The sequence below is a fragment of the Penicillium roqueforti genome (genome assembly GCF_015533775.1).
Source record: "Penicillium roqueforti strain LCP96 04111 chromosome Unknown scaffold_02, whole genome shotgun sequence".
Taxonomy (NCBI): domain Eukaryota; kingdom Fungi; phylum Ascomycota; class Eurotiomycetes; order Eurotiales; family Aspergillaceae; genus Penicillium; species Penicillium roqueforti.
In genome coordinates, this window is record NW_024067566.1 from 1366479 (window position 1) to 1392368 (window position 25890).

General features: G+C 49.0%; 11 protein-coding genes across 11 annotated transcripts; 4 read left to right on the top strand and 7 right to left on the bottom strand.

The window, feature by feature from the left end:
- Positions 1 to 112: 112 nt before the first annotated feature.
- On the bottom strand, positions 113 to 3312 carry LCP9604111_1992 (transcriptional regulator family TF; the record flags this gene model as incomplete). The annotated part of the gene is made up of 8 exons (XM_039069419.1): positions 113 to 743; positions 789 to 815; positions 864 to 953; positions 998 to 1068; positions 1117 to 1415; positions 1467 to 2533; positions 2589 to 3112; positions 3166 to 3312. The coding sequence occupies 8 exons, from the start codon at positions 3310 to 3312 to the stop codon at positions 113 to 115; spliced, it is 2856 nt and encodes a 951-aa protein (XP_038932119.1).
- A 2548-nt stretch (positions 3313 to 5860) lies between these two features.
- Positions 5861 to 7108, top strand: LCP9604111_1993 (lactate 2-monooxygenase; the record flags this gene model as incomplete). Its single annotated transcript, XM_039069420.1, has 1 exon — positions 5861 to 7108. One exon carries the CDS (start codon positions 5861 to 5863, stop codon positions 7106 to 7108), a length of 1248 nt encoding a protein of 415 aa, XP_038932120.1.
- Positions 7109 to 8036: 928 nt separating this feature from the next.
- LCP9604111_1994 (uncharacterized protein) lies at positions 8037 to 9017 on the bottom strand (the record flags this gene model as incomplete). Its single annotated transcript, XM_039069421.1, has 1 exon — positions 8037 to 9017. One exon carries the CDS (start codon positions 9015 to 9017, stop codon positions 8037 to 8039), a length of 981 nt encoding a protein of 326 aa, XP_038932121.1.
- Positions 9018 to 9636: 619 nt separating this feature from the next.
- LCP9604111_1995 (spermidine synthase) lies at positions 9637 to 10760 on the bottom strand (the record flags this gene model as incomplete). The annotated part of the gene is made up of 3 exons (XM_039069422.1): positions 9637 to 9917; positions 10089 to 10655; positions 10730 to 10760. 3 exons carry the CDS (start codon positions 10758 to 10760, stop codon positions 9637 to 9639), a joined length of 879 nt encoding a protein of 292 aa, XP_038932122.1.
- Positions 10761 to 11302: 542 nt separating this feature from the next.
- LCP9604111_1996 (ubiquinol--cytochrome-c reductase subunit 8) lies at positions 11303 to 11977 on the bottom strand (the record flags this gene model as incomplete). The annotated part of the gene is made up of 4 exons (XM_039069423.1): positions 11303 to 11360; positions 11413 to 11590; positions 11744 to 11769; positions 11946 to 11977. The coding sequence occupies 4 exons, from the start codon at positions 11975 to 11977 to the stop codon at positions 11303 to 11305; spliced, it is 294 nt and encodes a 97-aa protein (XP_038932123.1).
- A 207-nt stretch (positions 11978 to 12184) lies between these two features.
- On the top strand, positions 12185 to 13087 carry phb1 (prohibitin subunit PHB1; the record flags this gene model as incomplete). The annotated part of the gene is made up of 2 exons (XM_039069424.1): positions 12185 to 12505; positions 12569 to 13087. 2 exons carry the CDS (start codon positions 12185 to 12187, stop codon positions 13085 to 13087), a joined length of 840 nt encoding a protein of 279 aa, XP_038932124.1.
- Positions 13088 to 13360: 273 nt separating this feature from the next.
- Positions 13361 to 14716, bottom strand: LCP9604111_1998 (25S rRNA (uracil2843-N3)-methyltransferase; the record flags this gene model as incomplete). Its single annotated transcript, XM_039069425.1, has 1 exon — positions 13361 to 14716. One exon carries the CDS (start codon positions 14714 to 14716, stop codon positions 13361 to 13363), a length of 1356 nt encoding a protein of 451 aa, XP_038932125.1.
- Positions 14717 to 16934: 2218 nt separating this feature from the next.
- On the bottom strand, positions 16935 to 17739 carry LCP9604111_1999 (putative C2H2 transcription factor; the record flags this gene model as incomplete). Its single annotated transcript, XM_039069426.1, has 2 exons — positions 16935 to 17514; positions 17573 to 17739. The coding sequence occupies 2 exons, from the start codon at positions 17737 to 17739 to the stop codon at positions 16935 to 16937; spliced, it is 747 nt and encodes a 248-aa protein (XP_038932126.1).
- A 2333-nt stretch (positions 17740 to 20072) lies between these two features.
- Positions 20073 to 20460, top strand: LCP9604111_2000 (DUF4396 domain-containing protein; the record flags this gene model as incomplete). The annotated part of the gene is made up of 2 exons (XM_039069430.1): positions 20073 to 20103; positions 20168 to 20460. The coding sequence occupies 2 exons, from the start codon at positions 20073 to 20075 to the stop codon at positions 20458 to 20460; spliced, it is 324 nt and encodes a 107-aa protein (XP_038932127.1).
- Positions 20461 to 21165: 705 nt separating this feature from the next.
- Positions 21166 to 24455, bottom strand: LCP9604111_2001 (putative regulator of nonsense transcripts; the record flags this gene model as incomplete). The annotated part of the gene is made up of 2 exons (XM_039069431.1): positions 21166 to 24190; positions 24241 to 24455. 2 exons carry the CDS (start codon positions 24453 to 24455, stop codon positions 21166 to 21168), a joined length of 3240 nt encoding a protein of 1079 aa, XP_038932128.1.
- Positions 24456 to 24935: 480 nt separating this feature from the next.
- Positions 24936 to 25869, top strand: LCP9604111_2002 (snoRNA-binding rRNA-processing protein IMP4; the record flags this gene model as incomplete). The annotated part of the gene is made up of 2 exons (XM_039069432.1): positions 24936 to 24941; positions 24994 to 25869. 2 exons carry the CDS (start codon positions 24936 to 24938, stop codon positions 25867 to 25869), a joined length of 882 nt encoding a protein of 293 aa, XP_038932129.1.
- Between the last annotated feature and the right edge of the window lie 21 nt (positions 25870 to 25890).

A 25890-nucleotide genomic window follows, 5' to 3' on the forward strand; every position in this document is an offset into this window, starting at 1 on the left:
ATGAAAATCCAACTCACATGCCACAGCACATAGAACAATAGAGCCCACAGAAGAATGGGGGTGGTATACTGTTTGGATGCAGAGCAGCCCGAAAAACGCTGACCCAGGATAATTATATTGTCTCCGTCTTATGCTCGGACGGGGCGCTATTTTCCAAGTCCGCAAATGCAAGCCCCGTGACTTGATCGAGTTCCATAAGCTCATCCGCGACGGGTAAAGATTGCCCAAAAATATTATCCCATTCACCCCAGTCGAAATTGAGCCCTGGATCGATCATGAAGGGGGCGGGCTCAGAAGCAGGCATTGCGTTCGGTCCGGCGGTGTCCAAGAAGTTCACCATAGGAGAGTTAACGAGGGATTGTTGACTCGACATAGTAGCGGCGGAGGAACGACCAAAGGCTGAGTCGGGAGCAAATGCTCTGTCGCCTGAGGATAGGGGGATATTTGCGGATGACATTGATTTGAAGTAAGGTGCATTTGCGAAATTGGTTGACCGATCTTGCCCCGTCCAGGGCAATTCTGGGTTCAGACCGGCTTTCTGCCAGGCCTGTTGGCGCAGACGACGGATCATGCCCCAGGCCTCGCGGCCTCCATTCCTCAACGGGCGTTGTGTGAAGATGTCATCTCCGCCACTCACGACACCTCCGTCCGGTCCACAAAGAGACAGAATTTGATCAACAAATCCGCGTGACACGGAGGCTTCGGGGCTATATGGTCGTTCATACAAGTCGATGAGAATGATCCTAGATCTAGTTAGCTTGGCCACTTAAGTCGAGCTTTCGACATACATCATTGCATGCATGGGCTGATGGTTCCTTGGTGATCATTAGTCAAATTCTTATTTGAACAATCGGAATGCTCACCCAGGCCAGCCCCATTGAAACGGCTGAAAGTCAGGGTCCGTCGCCAATCGAATAAACTTCTCCATGAATGCATAGCAATGGCGTAGCGCACTATTTGGATTAGATCCAGTAGCCCAATGAGTCGCGACACTTACCTTTGTCGTGCTACTGGCCAGATTCGACTTCGAGGGTTCCTGAGGAATGGTTGATACGCAACACAAAATGCCTACATTCATGTTAGCGCCGCACGGGATTTTGGCATTAAAATACCGACCTTATCAATGAACAATGACAGAATGATCTTGGTCCATTTATGAAATGCGACGAGGACTGCTGAATGATATTGCTCCGGGCAGCCAGATGGACCTTCAATAGGAAGTTCCGCCTCGGTAGAATGAGAAACTCGTTTTGGAGACACTACTGTTCTTTCGGTTGCCGTTGTCTCTGGAATTCGGTTTATGATGGAGTTGAGTTTGACTTGAAGATCGTGAAGGACAGAGCGGAGCTCCAGCATATCCCCTCTTGTTAGAGGCTTCGTACCCAGCTGAATCTTTAGTACTTTACGAACAGACTCTGCGAGGAGGTCAGCTCACGCGCCTAACATTTAGACCCAAGATCACTCACGGGCCATTATGCATTTTGCCTTTGCGTTCAGATAATACACATTTACCATCGACGGCCCACCACAGACAGTCGGATTGTCTGGGTTATCAGGTGGCCGTTGGCCGTCGGCAACCTGTTGTTCATATCTTTTGGCTTCGGCAGTACCTAATAAGGTATCCTTGACCTCGCTGGTCTCACGAACGTCCCAGTAAGTCGTATCAGTAAGCAATGGTGGAAGCCCACTCGACATCGCAATAACGGCATCCATATGCATGATATGCCACCACACTCGGCGTCGGAACTCTGCCTCCCATGGGTCGATATTAAAATGGGCGGGATCCCGATGTAATCCCAAGGTCTGTGCCACTCTCACTGCTAAGCTAACAAACAAACTACTTGCCAAAGGTTCTTCCTCTCTTGACAAAATTGTCTGCGCAACAAGATAGGCCGCCAGACCATGAAGTGTGACGCTGTGGGGAAACGAAATCTTGGCCAACCAACAGGTGACCTCCTCGCTATACTTTGTCGAGAGGACAGCGCGTGACGAAGTATTGAACTCCGTCTCCATCGTTCTCATAGAAATTGTGACTGAGCCTCCAAACCATATCGCGTATAGGAGTGGAATAAAAGAAGAACTAGGGCATGGCTCCCCCGTATAGCTTTTGCCGTCGTACCAGTCCCAAAAGGCTTTGTAACGTCTTAGGATCGTTGGAGGGTGAACAATAGGGCTCAGTGAGTGGACACCAGACATGAAACCCTTGTAGAGAATATCACTCTGCCATTTTGTTGGAACATGCTCAAGCATATATGGCTCGACCGATTTATCATTTGGTGATAAATAGGCCGATGGGATGCAAACGGCTTTCTGAAGGGGTTCTGAGAAGCCGACAGGAAAGGGGGAGCGCGTGGTTCGGCTCGTAGTTCGGCTGCTCATCGATTCTTTCCGCTGTCTTTGCTTGCTAGAAACGGAATCGGTTGGGGTATCACTACAGGTTGCTATATCATGCGGCTGATTCTGGTTTCCGAGCAATTGATTGAGCTCCTCCATTTCATGGGAAATATAAGCCCAATACGTCGTCCCGACATATCTAAACCCAAGGTTAGAAACTCAATCGCACTTTAGCCTAGTGTGTCGATACTGACCTTGACCTCCCGCCATCCCCCAAAGACATGTGGCCCAAGTTTGAAGTTCCCAGTGGATCAACCAGATCCGTAGTCTGGCCATTTGGGATGGGGAAGTCATCGCTGCTACAGTCAGCAGCAGCGCTGAATGGACTGGGCGGTTGCGCGACGATCGATTTGCTCCCCAAACTGCCGTCCTCCATCGGCGCCGTTTGGACGCCAGTATTTAATGCAGCCGCTTGCATCTCTGTCGATTCGTTCGCCTGGTTATCCTTCCGTAGTCGCTCAACGAGCGATACGAGTTGAGCCAAATGGGCTTCAACTGCGCTTAAATCTGTTTTTTGGCCTTTTGATAATGATCCCTGCCTCGCTCGGTCATGGATCGGCAGGGTTTCATCTGTATTTTCCTCCGACTGTGGGATATCTCTCTGCCGTTTGGCTCTCACTCGGCGAGTACGTTTGGCTCGCATCCCATCTTTCTGGATCTCCGGGTCGTAGGCGCATTCGGTACCATTTTTCGCGCAGTTTCCGCATACTGGGAGTGTCTAACAAGAAAATTTCAGTTCAGGCAACTTGGTCCTAGGCCAGAAAAGGTTACCTTGTCGCATTTGACTTTGCGCCGACGACATGTTTGACAGCTATAAATCACACGTTTTCGGGTAATGTGTGGATTTCCTGGCGCCGAGGGCGACCTTGGCGGTTCAGTGGTGCTAGACGGGTTGGAGGGCCCCACCACAGGCTGCATATTCGGCGTGCTTTGACAATTTATCCGTCTCTTTTCATTGATTCCGTCCAGTGACCAAGTAGAAGGAACATGGAAATAATCAAAGAGTTACGTGTGACAATCCAACCCGCAGATGTCGGGGATAATTGCGTTGGTACTCCGCAGTGGGAACGATCTTGGCACTCTGACGTCGGGCCCAGGTTACCAGGTGGATTACTCAGCACGGTCTGGACGAATCAACCTCCCACCTGGAAACACGCATCGATTATTTGACCTAATATGCCAATTCGTTCTAAGGTCAAGAAGATCTATAGGGCAAGAGAGTAGGTTATTGCTTATGGTTGAGGATGTCCAGAAGCAAAAAAGTCGCACACTTCAATACACGACACTTGCCGATGGGCTTCATGGTCGTACCAATCGATGATACACCAATTGTCATGAGAAGGCACTTCTGAAGAATCGCTTCTGGAATTAATTGTAATATACTGACGTGGAGTAGCACATAGGCTAGTAGCTGTCCGAGAAATGGCCAATGTTCTACTCAGCAAGCGTGGTTCAATCGGCTAGGCCTAATCCAATGGCCTCTCATTCAATTTCAAGATTGGAATTTTCTAATTCACTAACTACTCAGGCACAGTCCCGCATTCCATGAACCATGAACTTGGCGTGTTTGTTGTAGTTTGTCTTCCCAATTCCAGCAAAGCCCCAGAGGCACCAAAACTGGCGACGGGAAGATGTTGTTTAGCCGAAGAGCAAGTCCAATGGGTGATCTTTTGTCCCCAGTGTCCCCAGTTCCGTCTACTGGGCTTTTCATTTATTGCCAGAGAAGGTGATACCAGGCCAAAATTGCGGTTGGTCGAGTATGGTATGGCGTTCGGGATATTGGTATAGTTTGTAGGAATAGATGTCACCTCACATTTTTGCGCCAGGGCATTGTAAAATGTACATTTCGCAGCCGACATTGGCGATAATAGGTCACGAATATCTCCCACCTATGCTTTCAAATGAGGTACATGTACGGAGTAGGTTGTTTAAGAGATAGAAAGGCTGTTACTGCCGTTCCTGAGGGCACCTTCCCCACTAACCCCCACCAACCCCCACTGCCTGGACAATGGCCGTGCTTTCGTAACTTGGAAGGAACGATGAGACAAGTCTGAGATCTATTCTAATGTGTTCTCGGCCGAGTGAGTCATTGTTCTTGGGCTAGCTTCTGCTCCTTTTGTGGACCTAAGAGCTAAGAAGACCGTCGCGACAATGTACAACATACAACAACAGGGCAGGGCCTTGAGTCTAAGCCCAGTTATAAGGATTCCACATTTTACAAAGTACATGATATATTGTAGTCGGAGTAATTGTTACTGCCAATCCCCATCGGAACCATGTCAAATCCGTTATAGCTTCATCGTAGATCTCTTGCTAGCACCCAATCAGAGCCAGGGATGGTAGATGAGATCTGGGACATAATCTCACCTCATCTCAACTGCGAGCTTACTCTAGATCTAACAACGTGTCTACCCCACTCTCGGTTCAGCCTCAAAGCTTATTTGTGATCATCTCCAAGTCCGAGCCACTGCGTATGTTGTATCCTTATATTGTGGTTGTTTTTCAGCTCCCCTTTCTCGGATGATGACGAAAGAAGATCGTGATTATTTATCGTACGACACTCGCATGTCACATCCGCTTTCCTGTTTAGCTAGAGCGTGGTTCTCGGCCGGATACTTGTTGACAGAATGGTGCCTTCTCGGCCGAGAGAATGGCAGCAGCCTTCTCAGTCAGCTATGTACATAACTAGTCACTCTGTGAGCGCACAAATAGTTCGGCCCCCGCATTCTACGAACCCGACCCGCAACGGTATACCGAGAGAGTTATGATGGGTCTTCAACACCGAAGACTTGTATCATGATGAAATTTATGGAGCCCAGATCGAAAATTTCTTATCAATCAACTCGCAATTGTAAGTGCATAGGGCTAGCATGGTGTATTTTGTGTTGACTTATCCGATCGTCGTGGCGTTCGGTGAGTGCCCAGTGTACAAACCTTTCGGGTTTAGACTCCATACAAGCTTCTCATTATTCTTCTAGTAGCTAGCTTCTTTTTCGCCACAATGATGACAAGCGTTGGGGGCCCTGCCTGCTTATTCAGAACCTGCAGCCTATGTACCCGTACGCCTTCCTTCACAGCCCAGGATAAACTAGTAGAAAGTGAAAATATCTAGGGTTAACATATTCATCGTAGTTATGCAAGTATAAGAAAGAAGCTAGAGTATCTATGTTTCTCTCCGGATCGTGGCGGACCAAAGTTGTTGACTATGAAAAGGCTATTCAACGAGATGACGTCGTGATGAATCTCGGCCGAACATACATGACAATAAAGACCGAACCTGCTTGTAGCTACACTACGAACCCACCAATTATAATCAATTTCGAAGAGCTCCATTAATATCTCAAGCTTTGCAGTTCCGCAAGTATAAAAGCAGCTTCTATTCCCCGATTCCCGCCATATTCATCTACAATCCACGGTCCATTCACACCACGTCTACTCAACTTTTCTGTTATTTACATCATCAATCATGTCACCTCAGCAGGACAGCAGACTGGAGAGCAAGTCCATTGCTCAACCTTTGGCCCCATTTACATACGAAAACCAGGTGTACCAAGCCGGTCTCTCGGGCCAGAAGCCCCCGATAACCTTCAACTGCGGCGATTGGGAAGCCCTGGCCAAAGATCGTCTCTCGGCAGATTCCTTCGGATATGTTTGGGGTTCCGCCGGAACTCGTGAGACAGACGACAACAACAAGAAAGCTTTTAAGAAATGGGGAATCGTGCCGTCACGCCTAGTCAAGAGCGGCTTCCCAGACCTTAAAACAACACTTTTCGGAGAGACTTTTGACTATCCGATCGCCATGGCACCGGTGGGCGTGCAGCGAATTTTCCACCCGGACGGAGAGATTGCGTCGGCGAAGGCTGCCGAGCAGGAAAATGTCACCTACATCCTCAGCACCGCATCCGCTACAAGCATCGAGGACGTTGCCAAGGCTAATGGAAACGGATCTCGTTGGTATCAACTCTATTGGCCTCTGAGTGAGAACAACGATATCACCGTGAGCCTGTTGTCACGGGCGAAGGCGTCGGGTTATAAGGTGTTGGTAGTCACCTTGGATACGTACATTCTTGGATGGCGCCCCAGCGATCTGAACAATGCATACAACCCTTTCATTCGTGCAGACGACATTGGTGTGGCACTCGGATTCTCGGACCCTGTATACCGCCGCAAGTTCCAAGAGAAGCACGGAAAACCCATTGAAGAGGACGTCCAAACAGCAGCCGCAGAATGGGCACACACCGTATTCCCTGGTCTAAGTCACGGCTGGGAAGATCTCAAATTCCTCCAGGAACACTGGGACGGTCCAATTGTTCTGAAGGGAATCCAGACGGTGGCGGACGCGAAGAAGGCTGTCGAGTATGGCATGCAGGGAATTGTTGTCTCGAACCACGGCGGACGCCAACAGGATGGAGGTATTGCGTCTTTAGATGTTTTGCCAGAGATTGTCGACGCCGTCGGCAATGATTTGGAAATAATCTATGACTCAGGTGTTCGGTCTGGTGCCGATATCATAAAGGCATTGGCGCTTGGTGCAAAGATGGTCTTAATTGGTCGTCCATACATTTATGGGTTGGCCATTCAGGGTGAGCAGGGAGTACGCCATGTGCTAAAGAGTCTCCTAGGAGATTTCAATTTGACCCTCCACCTGTCGGGGATCAGTTCCGTGTCTCCCAAGCATCTGAACCGATCGGTACTGCGTCGGACGGGCAACTGAAGATTTGACAATTAGATGATAAGACGATCACTCCTGTTATACAGTTTCAGTTTGAATATATAGAATCTGTTCTTTGTATTAATATCAAGTTCTGTAGATCTATTCAAAGGACATGAAGACAACTGATCTGTGCAGATCCAAGAGTATTCTAATACACCATATCTCCTTTCGAAAAGGTGGAGACCTTATAAATATACAGCAGAGTCTATATTCATGTTTTCGGAGGTAGCCTACGCTCATAGCCAGTAGTACGTTGGCGTGCCTTTTGTTGCAATGGGGTTGAGTGTATCCGGAGAAGAGTCCATGATGTAACAATCTCAAAGATTTTGGCAATATATATCGGCGGACACCAACCTTCCATTACTAGGTACTGCAACCACGATGGCAGCCTTTATCGAAAACCTCCTTTCTGTTAGAAGTGAGGTGCTCGGAATATGTATGCTTAAATCGTCATTTGACCCATTGACGGGAAGATCTAGATCGTGGGGTGGAACTATAAGAAAGTGGTTTCTACTTCCATCTAGTCGGAGTATTTTTCCATGTCCTCACATAGTTCCTCCAGATCAACTTGATATCATGAGGATAGTTGACCGACGATGTTTGTCAGGAAATAGGGCAGGAACTTGCCACTAACGTCTCTCCGCTAGCATAGTAAGAATGACGAAATTTTGTAAGGTTCCTTCCAATTTTAGCAAGTAACTAGGTAATTGGCGTCAGAGGCCTCAAGAATAAGGCCAGAAATCGGTATTGAGCCTCATAAGGACTCTGACATAGGTGCTGTCTAACATAAGCTTACGCTTCTAGTCTGTGAAGTCTTGCTAATATTCTCAATTTAGATTCGCTCCTTTGAAATTTATCCATCTATCTACCGCTCCAAATTTTGTAAAGTAACATCAAGACTCAATGAGTAGCCTTCGATATCCAACTTTTAATCACTGCAGAACAGATCCTCGGCAGCCCTATCACCCGTAGTAATACAAGACCAAGAGTAATCATTGCTATCAGTCACAACGCCAGCACCGACATTATATTGAGCACAGGTCGTGTTGCCAGCATACTGGTTCAGCCAATCAACAATATCACCGCCCAAGTTGATGTCTTGACCCGCGTTAGACGACACCCGGCAAGACATAGCAGCACTCGGCTGAGATAGGGCGGACAGGTCGACCGACGATGTTGTGTTGTAATTCTCCCGAGGCAGGTTATCGAGAATACGACGCACAGCACTGCCAGGATGGTCACAGACTTGGATATGAATCTGCTCCTCGGAGCGGGTGGCGACACTGTTGATCGCAAGTGTTCCTGTGTCCCTGATACCTCTGGTGTTGAGTGTATCCTGACCAAGGCGGAAGCCCCCGTCCACGTCAGCAGCGGAGCTCAATTGAAGAATGCCGGGGATCAAGTCCGTCGTGGTGATCAAGTCTCCACTGCTGAGGACCACCCACGAAGCTGACTGGTTGGTCCGAGGCGGGCCAACAGGAATTGGAGGGCTGGCGATGCAAGTCGTCTGGTTTCCGGATTGGAAGTCTTGAAGGCAATGGCACAGACTGGAGAACCAGATGAAGCAGCCGTTGCACTCGGAATTGGCGTCGACACAGCCCGCGTCACATTGTGAGAGCTGTGCTCGCGGTATCACGGGTGACGGCGGGGGTGGAGGGTTGCAGGTGATAGGGCATTGTCCCGACGGTGTAACGCATACCAGGTCATTGGGTGATGCTGGGAAAGTCGAAGGGCATGTACAGCCCCTCACGTCCCTTCTGGCAATGTCATCGGACGTACACAGGCGTCCATTCTGCGTACCATTCGTGGGATTTATGCCATTCGTGGCATTGATAAATCTCTGCCCGAAGACCGGAGTCGCCAGGAAGAGAGAAAGGGTCAATGCAATGCAATGCTCATAGATCTTCATTGTGATAGATCAGAGGTCAATTAAGAGCAAAATAATTGAACTAAATCTGCTTTTCCAGTACAGAGGCGACTTGTTGCTGAATATTTATAGCAAGAATCAACAGAAGCCATGATGTAAACCTGCCGTATAGGTGTGTCAGCCCTATCAACCTCACCTTTAATGCAATCGGCTCTCGTTTCCGTGGAGATTCCAAGGTTATCGATCTTGACGTCCAATGAAAACATGTCTCACAAGAAGTACATTGGATCATCGCCGCATATCATTGCCGTCGTACTGTTCAGTGTTCAAAGGTCCGGGGGAACCAGACATTGACTCGGATTCATTAACCGCCGTCTGGTGCTTGTTGCAAGAGATTTATCAAGCAAGTCATTAGTTAGCATGGGTGACCTAATGAATCAGGCCGCAACCCTACCCCGGCGTTTTGCCTCCAACACTCCAAATTCTGGGGTTCTTAGAATCGGATTTTGCACAATGAAATCTATAAGCAAACACTTAGAGAGCATAATGCAGGACTACACGGAGACAAACAGAGAATAGAGTATACGAAAATCCATGATTTCATTTCAATATCGTCATGAGGATATAAAGACCATAAAAGCTTTTTCAAAAATCGCGAGATTTAGTTACCGAGCTTCTGGCGGGCGAAGTTGGGCAGAACAAAGCTGGCGCGGTGGATGTCCTGGTTGTAGTAGCGGCAGAGCTTCAGCTCCTCCTCAGCGGTCCAGGTGCGCAGGGGCTCGCGCACGTTGCGGGTGGCGTCCTTGGAGCAGACCATGAAGCCAATCTGGCCGGAGGGGTAGGTGGGAATGGTGGTGTAGGCGTACTCGGCGACGGGGAAGACCTCCTTGCAGGACTTCTTAAGTTCGGCGATCATGTCAAGGTGGAGCCATTGGTTCTCGGCTGTTAGATATAAAGCACAGCTCCGCAAAACCGAGCCCGTAAAGCGGGTTGGTTGCGGGGTGGTGCGAAAGAAATCAGCATGTGGTCAATTTTTTTTGTGTGATAATAAGATGAAGGGAATGAGCAATCAAGGAAGGAATTGGGCAAGAAAATAAGAAAGTGACGAACAACCTTGGGTAGTGATGACACCTCCGTCGCGAAGGGCAGACTTCAGTAGCTCAAAGTAGGGCTTCTGGAAGAGGCTCTCAGCGGGACCCTCTGGGTCGGAGCTGTCAGTGATGATAACATCGAACTCGTTCTGGCGGTTCTTGAGGAACTCGAAGCCGTCACCAACGTGGGTGTGGGCATTGGGGTGCTGGAAGCCAATGGCCATGCCGGGAAGGTACTTCTTGGAAACACGGATGACAGCCTCGTCGATGTCGCACAGGGTGGCCTCCTTGACAGAGGCGTGCTTGACGACCTCACGGAGGACACCGCCGTCACCTCCACCAATGACCAGGACCTTCTCGGGGTTAGGGTGGGAGTTCATGGCGAGGTGGGTGATCATCTCCTGGTAGGAGAACTCATCGCGCTCAGTGCACTGGATAACGTTGTCCAGGACGAGAACGGTACCGTAGTCGCTGCTCTCGAAGACGAGGACATCCTGGTACTTAGACTTCTCGTGGTGGATGATTTGGTTAACCTTGAGGCTCATGGCCTGGCCAGGCCACATGCCGGACTTCTCAGAGAACCAGCCATCTGTAGATGGGCGTCAGCATGTTCTTGCAGCAAATTGACTAGTAGGCGGGGTAATGGAGGGGCTTCACACGTACCCTGAATGGTGGGGTGGGTGAGCTCGCTCATTTTGATAGAGAAAGAAGAGAAACAACGGAGAAATTTAGATGATGAGTAGAAAGCAGAAGAGAGTCTGGGGAGACGAAGCATTCGAAGAAAAAGGGCACGGCGGAAGTTTTGCTGTTTTGGGCGAATTTTTTGCTTCTTCTCGGCTTAAGTGGGGAACCGCTGCTGTGCTGCCACCAAAACCCAATATCCGTAGAAACAGGATGAAACCCATCTTAATGTAGATAATAGGTATGGGTTGCCTCTAGTAACCCTTAATTGACTGCAATTCGACCCGGTACACATGCCCCATACCCATAATTGGGTATGGACACCTCAGGGACCAATAGAGAGCCCGAGAAAGACGCTTACTCAGGCTTGCCTTTGAATATAAGAAAATAGAGCCCTTTCAAGCGCAAAAATATGGTAGGTAAAAGGAAAATCAAACGGTCGATTGCTTTCTAGTTACTGTACAAGCATACAGCTCCCCCAAAGTGCAGAGTCTTGGGTGTTCATGCTCTGTTATACCAATCCAACCTCACTCCACGAAACAAAATTGAAATAATTTACTCTTCATTGTCACCCTCGAGAAGACGGCCGGGCTTGGAGTTCAGGAACTCGTTGCTAAAGCACCAAATTAGCGCACAGTCGAAGCGGCTCCTAAGGGCATTCTTACCGCTCAATGGCCCAGTTCATGGCGACGTATGCGATAATGAAGGGGGGAGCAACGTAAAGAACCTGGTGGCGGAAACGACGGAAGACGTTGAAGATAGCAGCGTGGGCGGCACCGGCCATGGGACGCTGACGGTTAGGGGACAGCGAGTAGGTGGCGATGCGCTGGGGAGTCGGGCAACCTGTAACATGGATATTAGCGATCCGCTCGAATTGCAATCTCCTTTATTTCTCTGAATATGTCTAGATCGATCCGATCTTCATATCGCATAAGGGGTCGGCCTCCTGCGTATGCATCCGGTCCATAGAGGTTCAAGGGTTATTGTCGAACGTACCGAACTCTCCCCAGTTGCCGATGTAGCTATAAGAAGTAAAAATTGTCAGTTAACTGAATGAGAGACGCAGAATACGCAGAGACTGTTAAAGCCCGACCCAATTGGCATCTTTAGGAATTTGAATTGTGTAGCCGGGCGGCCAACGCATCCGGGAGGCCGGTACTCAATCCACGACGCCAGGAGCATGGGCAAAACGACTTACTGGCCGTTCTTGGGATCTACGGAGTGACCCATTTTGAAAGATTCCGAGTAAAAAGAGAGGAGTGGGTGGAAAAGGTATGGAGGTAGCGAAATGAGTGAGGAAAAGACGAAGGTCGGGCGAAGTTGGAGGTTTGGAAAGATGGGCACTAAACCCAATCGGGAACACTCAGAGTGAGCGTCGGGAAAAGCAGACATCATCTCCATCATCCGTCTTCATCAACTCGACTTCCACCTCCAACCATGGCTCAAGTCCTCCAAAATGTTTATCGGCTGGCTGTCCCCGTGGCTATCGGTGGTATGCTAGTTCAAAATTCCCTTTACGATGTCAAAGGCGGCACACGAGCTGTCATCTTCGATCGAGTGTCTGGTGTGCAAGAGAAGGTTGTCAACGAAGGAACACATTTCTTGATCCCATGGTTGCAACGCGCAATTGTTTACGATGTCCGCACCAAGCCTCGCAACATCTCTACCACGACAGGAAGTAAGGATTTGCAGATGGTTAGCTTGACGCTGCGTGTGTTGCACCGCCCGGAGGTGCCGAAGCTGCCGCAGATCTACCAGGTGTGTATCTCATATGATCTCTCAACAGATACCTAAGGGAAAGACTGACCCAGAGTTATCCAGTCATACGGTACCGATTACGATGAGCGTGTCCTCCCGTCCATCGGAAACGAAGTCCTCAAGGCCATCGTGGCCCAGTTCGACGCCGCCGAGCTGATCACACAGCGTGAAGCTGTTTCCAACCGTATCCGCACTGACTTGATGAAGCGTGCTGGACAATTCAACATCGCCCTCGAGGACGTCTCCATTACACACATGACCTTCGGAAAGGAGTTCACACGGGCTGTCGAGCAGAAGCAGATCGCCCAGCAGGATGCCGAGCGGGCCCGATTCATTGTCGAGCGTGCCGAGCAGGAGCGCCAGGCCAACGTCATTCGCGCTGAGGGTGAAGCCCTGAGTGCTGAAATTATCAGCAAGGCCGTCGCTAAGGCTGGCAGCGGACTGATTGAGATCCGTCGTATCGAGGCCAGCAGGGAGATCGCCCAGACTCTGTCCTCGAACCCCAACGTTACTTACCTGCCCGGTGGAGAAGGAAAGGATGGAAACAAGAGCACTAGCCTCTTGCTCGGTCTGCGGAGTTAGGAGGTTATAAGGCTGTTTCGGGGATTTATGGGCCCCGTTTTCACAACTCATCGAATGTACCAATTAATCGCAATTTTTGCCGCGACTTGGGGCCAGTCTTGCCTCGTGGCGTGAATTTGGAGTGGTCTGAACTATACCACCTTCCTATCTGTAGCAATACCATACCTCACTCCACACCACTTCTCTTTTAGAAAGAACATTCTGAAAACTCAATCGTATTGCTCATTAAATGGTTAAATGGTGATTTATATCGTGATATAGAAAACATCAGATCTACAAACGTCGATACACGTGCATTTGGAAGCGCATGTCTTCCAAGCCTGCTCCTTCGCCAACTTCATACCGCAGACGCACTGCGTCCCGTCTCCACCACCTCGAGTCCTGAGTGTATACGCACTCCCACTTGCCCTTCGCCACAGACAGCAGCGTGTGGTCAAGCAAGAACTTCATCGGATAGTTCCTCTCTTGTGGTTCACCGTCCGGTCCTTTTCCTAACTTCAAAGTTGAATAGCTGCCAGGACTATCAACAACCAAAAGCACCGCACCAGCAGGAAGGATTTCCGTCATTTTGAGCAAAAAACCGGTAGTCTTTGGCATGGAGGTAGAAAAGAGCTCATTCAAAGTGAACATGATAGGAACGAGGACGGAAGTGAAAGGAGAAGACGAGGAAGGGCCGAGGAGAATTTCTTTGAGGTCCTCCTCGGGAAGAGTCAGGACATCTCCGCGGCGGAAAGACACGGAGAATGTTTCACTGGCCACTTTCTCTGAGAGCAAGGGGGGACGATATTTTGTTGTCTGCGAAAATGGCACATCGGACGAAGTGATGGTTCGTGAAAGCCTGTCAACAACGTCTGCCCAGTTTCCGATATCGACAGCCATGACAGAGAGACTGGGTGCGCTGACTCCTTGATCTCCTTCTTCTGTCTTCTTCTCATCTTGAGATTCCATATCTTTGTTTTCAAGAGACACGCTGGCAATACCTTCCTCTAGCGACTGGGCTTGGGACCCCATGTCTCTCCACGCAGCTGCAAGAGCAGCGATCTCTGCACCGGCTCCGCCACCAATCGACACAACACGGGTGCAGGGATTCTTGCTTCTAGCACGGCCTCGCGTGTTTTCCTCCTCCTCTTTCATCCAAGTCAAAACTCCCTTCAACAGGCCTGCATATCCCAGTGACCGGGACGCACTCCAGCGCAGGGCATATGCGCGCAGTAGATCCTCGCCTGCCTCGGTGAAGGCAGAGTCGAAATCGCGCTGATATAGAAGTCCCTTGATTGTCTGGATGAGAGATTTAATATCTAATGGTTCATCTTTATTTTCGTCTGATTGCGATTCAGTGAGGTTGGTATCCTGGCTTGCAGGTTCCGATTCTGCAACTGGGTTGCCCAGGAGGGCTGTTTTGAATACGTCCAAGAGCAGTTGCTGGAGGGTAAGAGGAATTGTGCTAACAAGGTTAAGTCCAGAGGACTGTTCTTCCTCTTGTTGTTCGGCTTCGGCTTTGGCTTTTTCGACTTCGGCTTTGCGATTGGCGTGCTGTTTGTTCGCTGGTGGCGCTTGTTTTTGCTTTTGCGCTTTCGCTTTTGGACCTGGAGATCTCCTGCGGTTTCCCTGACGTGGGGCGTGAGGCATTATTATATTCGAGAAGACACTCGTTTCGTCTAGTCCTTTGTAAAGAATATGACTGTCTTCATCGAACGTGGGGTGGAATTTTGCACTTTTTTTCCTTATCGTTATCGGCGACTCCACTATAAAGGTCTATAAACCCCCCGATCTGTATTCGACTTGATTGTTGGACTTGTTCGAAAATTTTACCCTTAAACTTTGGCGAAATATGATGGCTAGATGTATACTCGCCCTTGTTGCATTACATGAGCTTGTCTCCATCAAGCCTTGTTGAATAATGATCACTATGGAAATCCTTCTAGTCCAGAGTAAAAGCGCCGAGCACGTAAGCGTCCTAAATACAATCAATTGGACAAAATATGTTGATGATAAACTACAAAACCCTGGCTGAGCTCCTCTCGATCAATTTGCTACAGTGATGATATAGAATCCCTATCATACGACGTCGACGCTGTATATCGACGCAGGGTTGTCAAGACACTGCATATTCTCCAAGGAAAAGCCACATGCTGACAATAAATAAACTAAAATATACATGACTACAAACGTGATCAATATCTCAACTTGGAATTTGTGCACCATAGGAGGCTTGACAGAGAGAGTTGTCGCCCTGCCAACATGGCCCGGCGCAGCTGGGCAATACTGAATTGAAACACCAAACCTGACAGTTTAGGGGTTCAAAACACCCCATTATGTTGCCTCTCAGTAAGCCTTGCTGATCTGAAAAGCTATGAAGACTGACTGTGCCAACTATTTTCCTAAAAATAGGACACTTTGGTCGCTAGTACGAAAGAAACACTCATTCCCCCAGGATTACGTGTGACATATCTGTGTCCGAGTTGGTTTAGCTACTCATATATAGCTATTACATTATACGTCACTAAGTATATCGAACCGTGCACGTTTCATAGTCAGGGTCGGGCGTCAAGAAGGCAATAAGTAAAGATATATGTGCGTTGCACCAGAGAATATATTTCGTCGGTCATTATTGCCAACCTTGCATTTCATCTCCACGGAGAGCTCTTTTGTGATAGGCAACCAATAGAAGAAACAAGCTACACGGATACATGGCGTGCTATATATTTTGTCCTTATTATTACCAAACCAACTTCTGCCTAGAGCACTGCCCACATCTATGAGATTCCACGAGATTCCAAACTCTCATCCAAAGCCACATGAAGACAGGAGGAGAGTTTTACCTGATCAACACGATACCAACGTACCAATGCCGTCCGTCATATGATCTCGCTCGCGTCGAGTCGAGAGCCGAACGCGCGCTCCACGTAAGAATGAGTCACAGACTAGTGCTGTAAGCCAAGGAGTCATAACTATCCGTTGCCCGAGCGTACTATCATGCCTCATAGCCTATAGGCCGCCGTGGGAAGCAGCGGGCTCCGTTGGGAGCCCGTCAACGGCGGTCTTATCTCCCGACTCCGACATTCTAGATGTGGATGCCGCCAGCGGGGCCGCACGGTCTCAGAGACGGCCGTGCTCACGAAGGTCTCACGAGAGCTTCGTGGGTCTACGAGGCGATGGGACACGGGTTGAAAGTGGTGTGGCTGAAATGTCTGCCTGAGAACTATCGCTATAGCGTGGAAGCCTGGGTGCCTCAGGAATAAATACTTGTTCACGCCCATGAACATCATTGGCTGCCTTATACTTCGGCTGTGCATCCCGAATTCAATGCCACGAAGATCCATCGCGTTTCAGTGTTAGCAGATGGCCTCTTGAGGATACAGAGTATAAATAGGATAATTTGAAACATATGACCATATCAAGAAGATATTATTCGTACAATTTGTCAATCAGGAACAAAGCGAACTAAACGTGGAGTTGGTTGGTAGAAGCGAGTAACGCAAAGGATACATCGAACCAAACATCCGGGTATATGAGGCGAGATAACGCTGTAAACCGCCTCTGGAGACAACACCGCCTGGCCCATACGAAATCATCAAGCTAAAACGCCGTAAAGAGGGAAGGTCTCCCTGAATTCTCAAATCTTTGCAGAAAGCAAAGAAAGCAACTTGTGCTCAGAGGATATCCATGGAGACCGAACCCAAATGCTACACAAAACAAGAGGGAAAGCAAAGTAAAAAGAAACCACCAAACAAAACGAAAAGAAGGAAATGTCGCAAATTTTTTGAAGCGCATTTACTGCCTCGATAAACGCCCACAAGATGCATAGGTCAAATCCGTAGACGTTTCAATCTGAGAAAAGCAACCCCTAAACGGGAGGGGCCGCAGCAGACTGGGGAGCGGGCTGTGAAAGATCCTGGAGTTCGGGCACGGGAGGAGACTGCTGAGGGATAGCCTGCTGAATAGTGGTGACGATTCGCTCCAGCTCTTCAAGGCGACGATCCTTCTCTTCGATTTCCCGGCGAAGTCTCTTAACTTCGTTGTGCAAATCGATTCCGGTCACAGGCAGATCCCGGAGATCTCCGCTGGGAGAATCGTGGCGCCGCTTCATTCCAGCAATAGGAAGAGGTGAGGCACCCGTGGCTCCCTCGACACCTTCAAGTTCAGGGGGGCGGTCCCAAGACATATCGACCATGGCAGGAGCCTCGTCATTGTGCATGTGGCGGCGGCGAAGATGTTCGCGCAAATTTTCTTGGCGCGTGAATCCATTACCAGTGCTGCGGTTGCAATCAGTGTATGGGCACATCAGGGCCTTCTTGGTGTCGGTGTTTTTCTTGTGAACTTCGCGCTGGTGACGTAGGAGACCACCAGAGTAGGTGAAACCTTGGATTTTGTCACAGTTAGGTTCGTAACACTTGTAGGGACGATCATGTTTGTCCATGTGTTTGCTACAGTTCTGTTAGTACTGGGCGCGTTAAGAACACAACAATATGACATTTTACTTACTTCCATTCGCATGGACGTCGGAAAGTAGGAGGCGCAGATTGACACTCAACATGATCGCAAAAAATTTGACCTTCAGCGTTCTTAGGAGGATCGCGAGCGCGTCGAACAGAAAGGCGCGGGCGCGCGCCCTCGAGGCCGTAGGTCATAGGCTGCTGAGGGTCGTTCATTCTGGCAATTGGGGGTGAGGATTCAGGTTTAGAGGCGAGGATTGACGCAGCGAGGGCACCGTCAATTCCTTCACTTCGTGGGCTAGGATAGTCAGACCCGTCGCCCATATTTTGAAGTTGATACCCCACACTACTGAGGGGATGGTGATAGAATGAAGTAGATACCGGAAAGACGCGTCGTCAATGCACAACAACGGTAAATTTAGAAACACAGAGTAATGGGGTCGATGGAAACAACAAGAATAGAGTTGTTTATGAAAAAATTCAAATAAATTGGCCGTGATAGCCTAGTAGATGTTGATGGGTAAGGCTTCGGGAGAAGATGGAGGAGTTGCCAAAATTTTCAGGTAGCAAGGCATCCGCAGCCTATTTATACCGCTTGCGTCAGGTGCATATGCGCCACCCCTGTGGCGCAGTAATCCTTATTATATCAGCAAATTTTTGCTTCTTTCGTTTCCTAGTGGAGTTTCTGGGCAACTAGATTGTCATATGAATTCATAACTGGCTAGAGTTTATATACATGTGGGTTAAGATGTGGAAAGCCGTCTATTAATGCCTGGTGGTCGGATATCGAGATGAGGGGGCAAGGAAGCAAGTGACTCATACCCTAGAGAGATACCGTGGGTATGACTGTGTACTATGTACGGAGTACGGCCAATCCTGTTGCCGTCGGCGGGCCCAATTTAGGTATCAAAGCAAGATTGCCTGTCAGGCAGCTGTCCACTGTCCTCTGCTCAGGTGGAACAATATTTGATGTTGCCACAGATTCTGACAAATTTAGTGGCGGTGAATTCACGTGATACGTAGTGATTGGTCCAACCCAAATCACGTGCGTATCAAATATAAATCGCTTATCTAAGCATTGGATCGGGCAGCACCAGGGCAGTGCCTTTTTGCAATGTACGTTCGCCATGCCCGATGTTAGGCTACAACAAACTTTTTATGCTTGACAAACTTTAGAATTGAATGAACTGCACGTCCATGTAGTTGATCGTTACTATTAAAAGGAATACGATAAGGTTTCATGTAGTAGGCTTTGACAACTTCAACCAGGCGATGCAAGCTCGCTTAAGAAGGATGTCGGACGTTCTACAGGATTCCAAAGTATGTACCCTATAAACAACGTAGTTCATATGGATATGCATTAAGGCCAAGATATTGGGAATCTTGAAGCCTACAAATGATCCTACAAATCGATAATACTAGGAAATTTTGCCACACAGTGAATATGGCTTTTATACCATCTTCATAGAGAAAATGAATGGCAAGATGCAATTATTCCACTCCAAGACTATGCTACAGGGCAGTATAGGGACTTTTGAATAGTATGTCATTTGTTTCATACAACATGGAGAACTACCAAGGAGATGAATTATAAAGGCTAGCTAACCCCCACCTCTATCATATTAATAGAACAGCATTTGATACTACCTGAGCCTAAATGCACGTTGGCCTACTTCTGAGTAAATTGCTGCCCATTTGAGCATGTTGTTCGACCAAGCAATGGACTATACTACAACATAGCCTCCAGATCTTCCGAAAGATGATGCCCAAATCGCTAAAGTAGCCACCATTCGACGTGGACCAACAGGCACAGGTGTAATTGACCACAGATACCCACATTTACGTCAAATTTTCAATGAGTTCATCGCGGTGTCAAGGTGAGATGTCCCTAGTGCTTCCGTAGCCCCACCGGGTAGTTCGAAGGTATATCCGGCGCTCATTCTGAATATTTTACTTACATTTTCTCTCTTCAGCCAGTTATTCTAGATCCTAAGATTCCATGGAATTATCAAGCAATATAAATAATCGACACATTCTTCGATACGTGGTTTGGCACGTGAATTGCATCTGGCATTATTTCGTTGCGGCATTTGTGCTACAGGCTCGGGAACCATGCTCTGCTCCACCAACCTCACAACTTGGCGCCCTTCGAATTTTTATATCCAAAGTTGCATACGTTCATTCGTGCCAATTGTAATAAGATCCTAACACGCTAGGGCACGAATAATATGCGCCATTCATTTTTACTCCATCGGGGTCGAGGCCTTTGCTGGGCATCCAGACGCGCCTTCAGTGGCGCTACTCATGCACAAGCCTGCCATACAGAGAAAAAGCAGTGCTCAAAGAGCATCGAGCGCGAGCAAAAGTTATCTCAAGCCCCAAAATGTGCCAAAACTCCGCCCTTGCAACCCCTTCCGACGCTCAGTCTTCCATTTTGGACCTGCAGATCTACCTGGAAACGAGCAGGGATCAATACCCTCCGCTGTTTGGTGGGATGTACAACCGGTGATTTCTCCTCGCTATGGATCCTACAGACCTACTACCCCGAGATGGGTATGAGCAGCGCAATGGCCTTGTCGAGTGGGTTGCCTCCTTGAACGGATCTAATTGTATTGGGTCTTGCGTGCTAAGAATAATCATCTAGTGGCATGCGGTATCACGACTTCAGTTATCCTCAAGACAATTCTGCTCCGCCGGGGGGCTGACCAGCTTTCCTGGCCGATGGCCGCTCGTACTGCTATGGGCATGAGTATGGTTTCAATGTTGGCCATGGAACTAGCTGAGAATGCAGTTGACTATCATCTGACCGGTGGGGTAGTTGCTCTTGGAGATCCAAATTTCTGGCTGGCGGCAATGTTATCGATCGGTGCTGGGTATTTGGCGCCGTTGCCGTATAACTATCTGCGTCTTCGAAAATATGGGAAATCTTGTCACTAATCTCCATGTACCTATGTAGTGTGCTCACCTTTACGGAACAAATCAGTTTAATCAACTGGTTCTTTTGTTTATGTTGAATACCCTGGCTGATTGAGATAATCCATTTATAGGCGGAGGCGTTAGATAACTCGGAGGATAAGCTGACTTACTGTTTTTTTGTCTATTTCTTACTTACGATACGGAAAGAAGGGTGGAATCATAATTGGCATTGTTTGTTTAAGCTAATACCTGACTATCTAGGATATAAAGATATCAAGTATGACACATGGCCAAGGGGTAGGGGTAAATCCACAGAATTGCACGGTAATTGCTACCGAGGTTATCTGAGCTGGGCATCGACAATCGACGGGTGAGTTTTCAGTAATTCCTTCAACCGGAAGATACTTGAGGATCATTGTCTGTGGCTTCATCCCTGAAAGTCACGCCTTGTAAAATTCCACGGTGACAATGGTGAGGGTTCAGACCCAGGGAACAATCCTTCGACGGACAGAACGGTGCTCTGGTAGCAGGTCAAAAGGACCCGGGGATAAGCATCCGAACAATCTTGGGGTTGCCGATCCAAAGTCCTGGTCGGCATAAAAGAAACGGGCGAGCAAACTCTGCTGGAAAGAACCCTGATAGTATGCACGGACATTGCTTCGCCGAGTGGTAAGACGGGCGAACCTGTTAAAGGTTGCCCTGGGAAATGTTGGACACAAAAGTCACTCAGTCATAGTTGCCACCAACTTGGCTAGCGAAAGCAGTAGAGACGCTACGGGCATCATCGTCGTCGTGCGTGTTTTGGCCCGGCACGCCGCGAGTCACTCGAATGCTAGCGGAGCTGCCTCCGAAGATGCTGCCGTTGTCCGGAACTCCAGCCCTGTAAGGCTCGCGTCCTCCAGACTCGACATAGCGCTTCAAACGGTCAGATTGACTGAGACTGGGCTGCTTGCCCATTTCATTAATGCTCAGGCCAGTGAGACTGACACCGCCTTGATCAACGCTCCGTCCGTCAGTGACGCTGGATGTGACATCGGACTCAGTGGCAGCGACTGACTCGCCAGCCACACTGGGGGCTCCCTTGGGTCGGCCACCGTTCGCTCGACGACCGCCAGAGATCGCAGGCCAGGACTCGCCAAAATTCTGGAACATAGGGGGGTAGCCAGATGGAAGGCCAACACCACCAAGTGCCGAGCCATGAACAGAAGATACATCGTCAGGGATATAGCCCACCACAGACCCCGAGTCATGATACTCGTTGCGGTGACCACCGTTGCGACCATTCACTGCATTATTTGGGCCATTATTTGTCTGACTGAAAGACATCTGGAACCGCTGCGGGCCTCTGTATGCTTGCTTGGGCCGGCTGAATTGAATCAAGGACTCCTGAAGGTTGGAAAGCGGCCCCTCCACAAGACAGTGGCGTTCCTTGAAGTGCTGCAAAAGGCAATTCCACAATGGGTGCTTAGACAAGACCTTGGGGTTTCCGAGGATGACCAGGCCAAATCGAGCACGAGTAAGGGCCACGTTGAGACGACGGGGATCGCTCAGGAAACCAATACCTTGGTGATCATTAGAACGAACACAAGAAAGGATAATATAATCCTTCTCTCTGCCTTGGAATGCGTCGACCGACGCAACCTCGATCTCCTTGTAATGTTCTTTCTTGAAGGTACCGTTTGCCTGCATAGAGCTGACGATGTAGCTCCGCTGTCCCTCGTATGGAGTGATGATACCAATATCCCTAGGCTGAACACCTGCCTTGAAGAAGCGAGTGACAATCTTCTCGACGTTGGTAGCTTCAGTACGGTTAAGATACGAGGTGCCAGACGCGGAGATTTCTTCGTTGCCCAGGTTTGACCAAAACATCATCGGATCATCAATGATGGGCCAAGGGAAGTCAACGTCACGGCGGACACGATCTGCAATGGTGATACCGTTCTGCAGCGAGCCTTCATAGAACATATTGGATGGGAATTCGGAAAGGCACGGGTGCATACGATACTGGACATTCAATCGGATAGGAGAGCAGCCCAAAATCACGAGACGCTCGAACAAAGACTGGTTCAGACCGGCCTTGGCGGCCTTCTTGTTCATGATCACAGGGCCAAGTTGCTGGTGATCACCTACCAAGACCACTTGTTTGCAGCCCAGAACTAGAGGAATCATACACTCGGGCTCAGCAGATTGGGTTGATTCGTCAATCAGGACAGTGCGGAACTTGCCCTTTGAAAGACGAGGATCACCTGCACCAACACAAGTACAGCAGATCACATCTGCGTTAGTGAGAATTTCACGCTCAGCAGAGCGAGTAAGTTGCTTCAGGCGCTTTTCGTCTTGGCTGGACAATTCCCCAAGTTCTGCCTTGAGCTGGTTGAGTTTTACCAGCTCAATGTTGCTATCGTTCATGCGAACCTGCTCGTGCAGCGAAAGGAAACCAACGGCAGATTCCACATCTTCGCGAGATTTAGCAGTAACTCGCACGGTCTTGAGACCCGTCCGGTGAATACGTTCGCAGAGCTGATCAACGGCGACGTTGGATGGAGCGCAGACAAGAACTTGACCTCCGTTGATCTTGGCAAGATGATAGATAATAGTGGCCGATGTAACAGTCTTACCGGTTCCGGGAGGACCTTGGATCAAACTGAGAGGTCGTTGGAGGACACTTTTAACTGCGTTAATTTGACTGCCATTCAGATCTGGTAGACCTGGAACACTAAATTTCTTTGGAATCTGGGTCTTCATAGGAGCTGCAGCAACCTCATGGCCAAGGAGACGATGGAAAATGTATCCTGAGACACTCTGCTCATCTACGGCAAAGGTCTTCATAGCACATTGCATGCGGTCGAAGGAAGTCGACTTCCAGACATAGTCGGCCATAAAATTGTGCGTGCATTCGGTGGGAACTGACTTGTGGTCGCCCTTGGCGCGAAGTTCGATAGTGACCTCATCAGATTGATTGTTCGGAATCTTGATGACATACCCGACACCCTCCCACTTAGGACGCAATTCACCATTGTACTTGATGCGCATCTCGTCACCCACTGCCAATTTGACATCTCCTAGCTCAAGCTTAGGCAGCACAAAGCTTGCTAGATGCTTGTTGTTGAGACCAAGATCCCAGCGCACGATCAATCCATCTTGGGATTGAGATTCCTTCAACTTGCGGTCGTAATCAGCCTCGATCTTAACAAGTGGGCCGAAAATATTTTGGTATTGGAAAGCATCGTCGTAGCGAAGTAGGACTGGCGCAGGCTCATCATCCACTGCGGTGGCCTTCTCTAGGTCTTCCAGAGTCGCCTGAGAGTTGTCTTTCCACATTTCCTCCAGCTTCGCAATCAATTGAGGACTGAGGTGACGAGCTCGGAGTTGTTCTTGGTCAGTAGGTGCTCCTACGAGCCAGGGGAGGAAAGAACGATCCTCAATAAGAGGCTGCCATCGTGAAGTGTCCCAATTCATGTCCTTGGAGGATGGCATAGAGGCACATGGCTGCCGACAAAGCAGGACAACAACAGTATCGGATTTTGCGGGGATGAAGCCAAGCAAAAATACATTTTTGGTGCCACAGTTGTAGCATTCCAGAATAGTATCTCCTAAAGAAGAGCCCGGGTGGAGTTGGACTTCCTTATGACGAGCTCGGACAAGGTGATTGACGATATGGGACGAAGAAGTATTGCCACGTGCACTGCAGAACCACTTATTGCAAGCAAGACATTTGACGACGCTGCTCGCGTTGTGGATGCCGCAGTATCTATAACATAATCAGTAAATGCGATCCACTAAGGGAATATAAACACTGACGCGCATGCATGAGCAGGGAGCTCTATTTCCTCCTCTCCATTTCCTTGGGACTTCTGATTCCCATTTGCGGGTACACCGACTGTGCTTTCCATGTCGTCATCTTCAAAGGTTTCAGAGCCTTCATCTTCGTCATCATGTCGGCGTGGACGTGCGCGCCCAAGTGCAATCTCATTAACGTCAACTCCCGCCGAGGGGTCCTCCGGTTGGTAGCTCATTATGGATACCGATTTGGAACGCTGATAGGGATGACTGGAGCTGATCAAGATTCAAAGCAAAAAGCGAAGCAAAAAGCAGTTGAAATCAGAAATGAACTTCGCAGTCGTAAGCGATTTAAGGAGCGTAGAGGACAATCCGGTCGTCCTATGGGGGTGTTCGAGGTTTAAAATCTCCAGGGTGTGCCTGAGGGGCAAATGAATGGAGATCTATATCAAGATGTACGATTAGCGATATATTATTGAGAAGGACAGGTGAGCACATACAACCAGTCCAGCTCTCTGTGTCAGAGGACCGACAAAAGAGAGTCGATGAGTTTGTCTTGAAGGATGAGCAAAAAGTGTTCTCCAATAGCCCAGATTCTTTATCGGTGGGATCCCACTACGGCGTCCCGTACCAACCATAAACGCAGCCCCGGAGTTAAGAGAAAAAAAAAGTTGCCCGCTCTTCTTTGCTTAAGCCACTTTTACTCAATCTTCAATATGCTGGTAAGTGAAGGATAGATTTGACATATTTGACATTATGACTTACAATCAGTAGCGCCGCCAAACTCGCGAGCGCCGGGATTATCTCTATCGGAGAGCTTTGCTACTCCGTGATGCCTCGATTGCAGAAAAAAGATCCCAACTCAAGGCTTCATTGGCTTCTGGAAAGCCTCTAGATCCTACAATTGCAAATGATAAATCGCTTCGGGAAGACTTCAAATATGACGAATCGAAGGGAAATGAAGACGCTGAGATGGACATCGATGATGAATATGTTTTAACCTCCGGCATTATCGACCCCCGTCCTCTGGTTACCACATCTCGCTCACCCTCCGCTCGTCTCGGCGCATTTGCGAAAGAAATTCGCCTTCTCCTTCCTACCTCCATTCGCCTCAATCGTGGAACTCTCGTTCTTGGAGATCTCGTCTCCAGCGCAACCTCCGCGGCTCTGACCGATATGATTCTCCTCCACGAACACCGTGGTACCCCGACTGCACTCACGATTTCACATCTTCCCCACGGCCCGACTGCCAGCTTTTCCCTTCACAACGTTGTCCTTCGTCAGGATATTCCGAATGCCGCCCGTGGTACCGTGTCGGAAAGCTACCCGCACTTGGTTTTTGAGGGATTCAAGACGAAGCTGGGTGCCCGCGTTGTTCAGATTCTGAAGCACCTTTTCCCTCCGCGCGAGACCGGAAAGGTTGGCAACCGTGTTGTTACCTTTGTGAACAAGGACGACAATATCGAAGTGCGGCACCATGTTTTCGTTAAGACTGGGTACCGGGATGTAGAGTTGGCCGAAGTTGGACCTCGCATGACAATGCGCCTTTTCGAGATCCGCGGAGGTACTCTGGAGAAGGGCTCGAGTGGCGACATCGAATGGGCCCTTACCCAATACACAAGGACCAGCAAAAAGAAGGAATACCTATGATTCTTTACGAACTCGCATCAG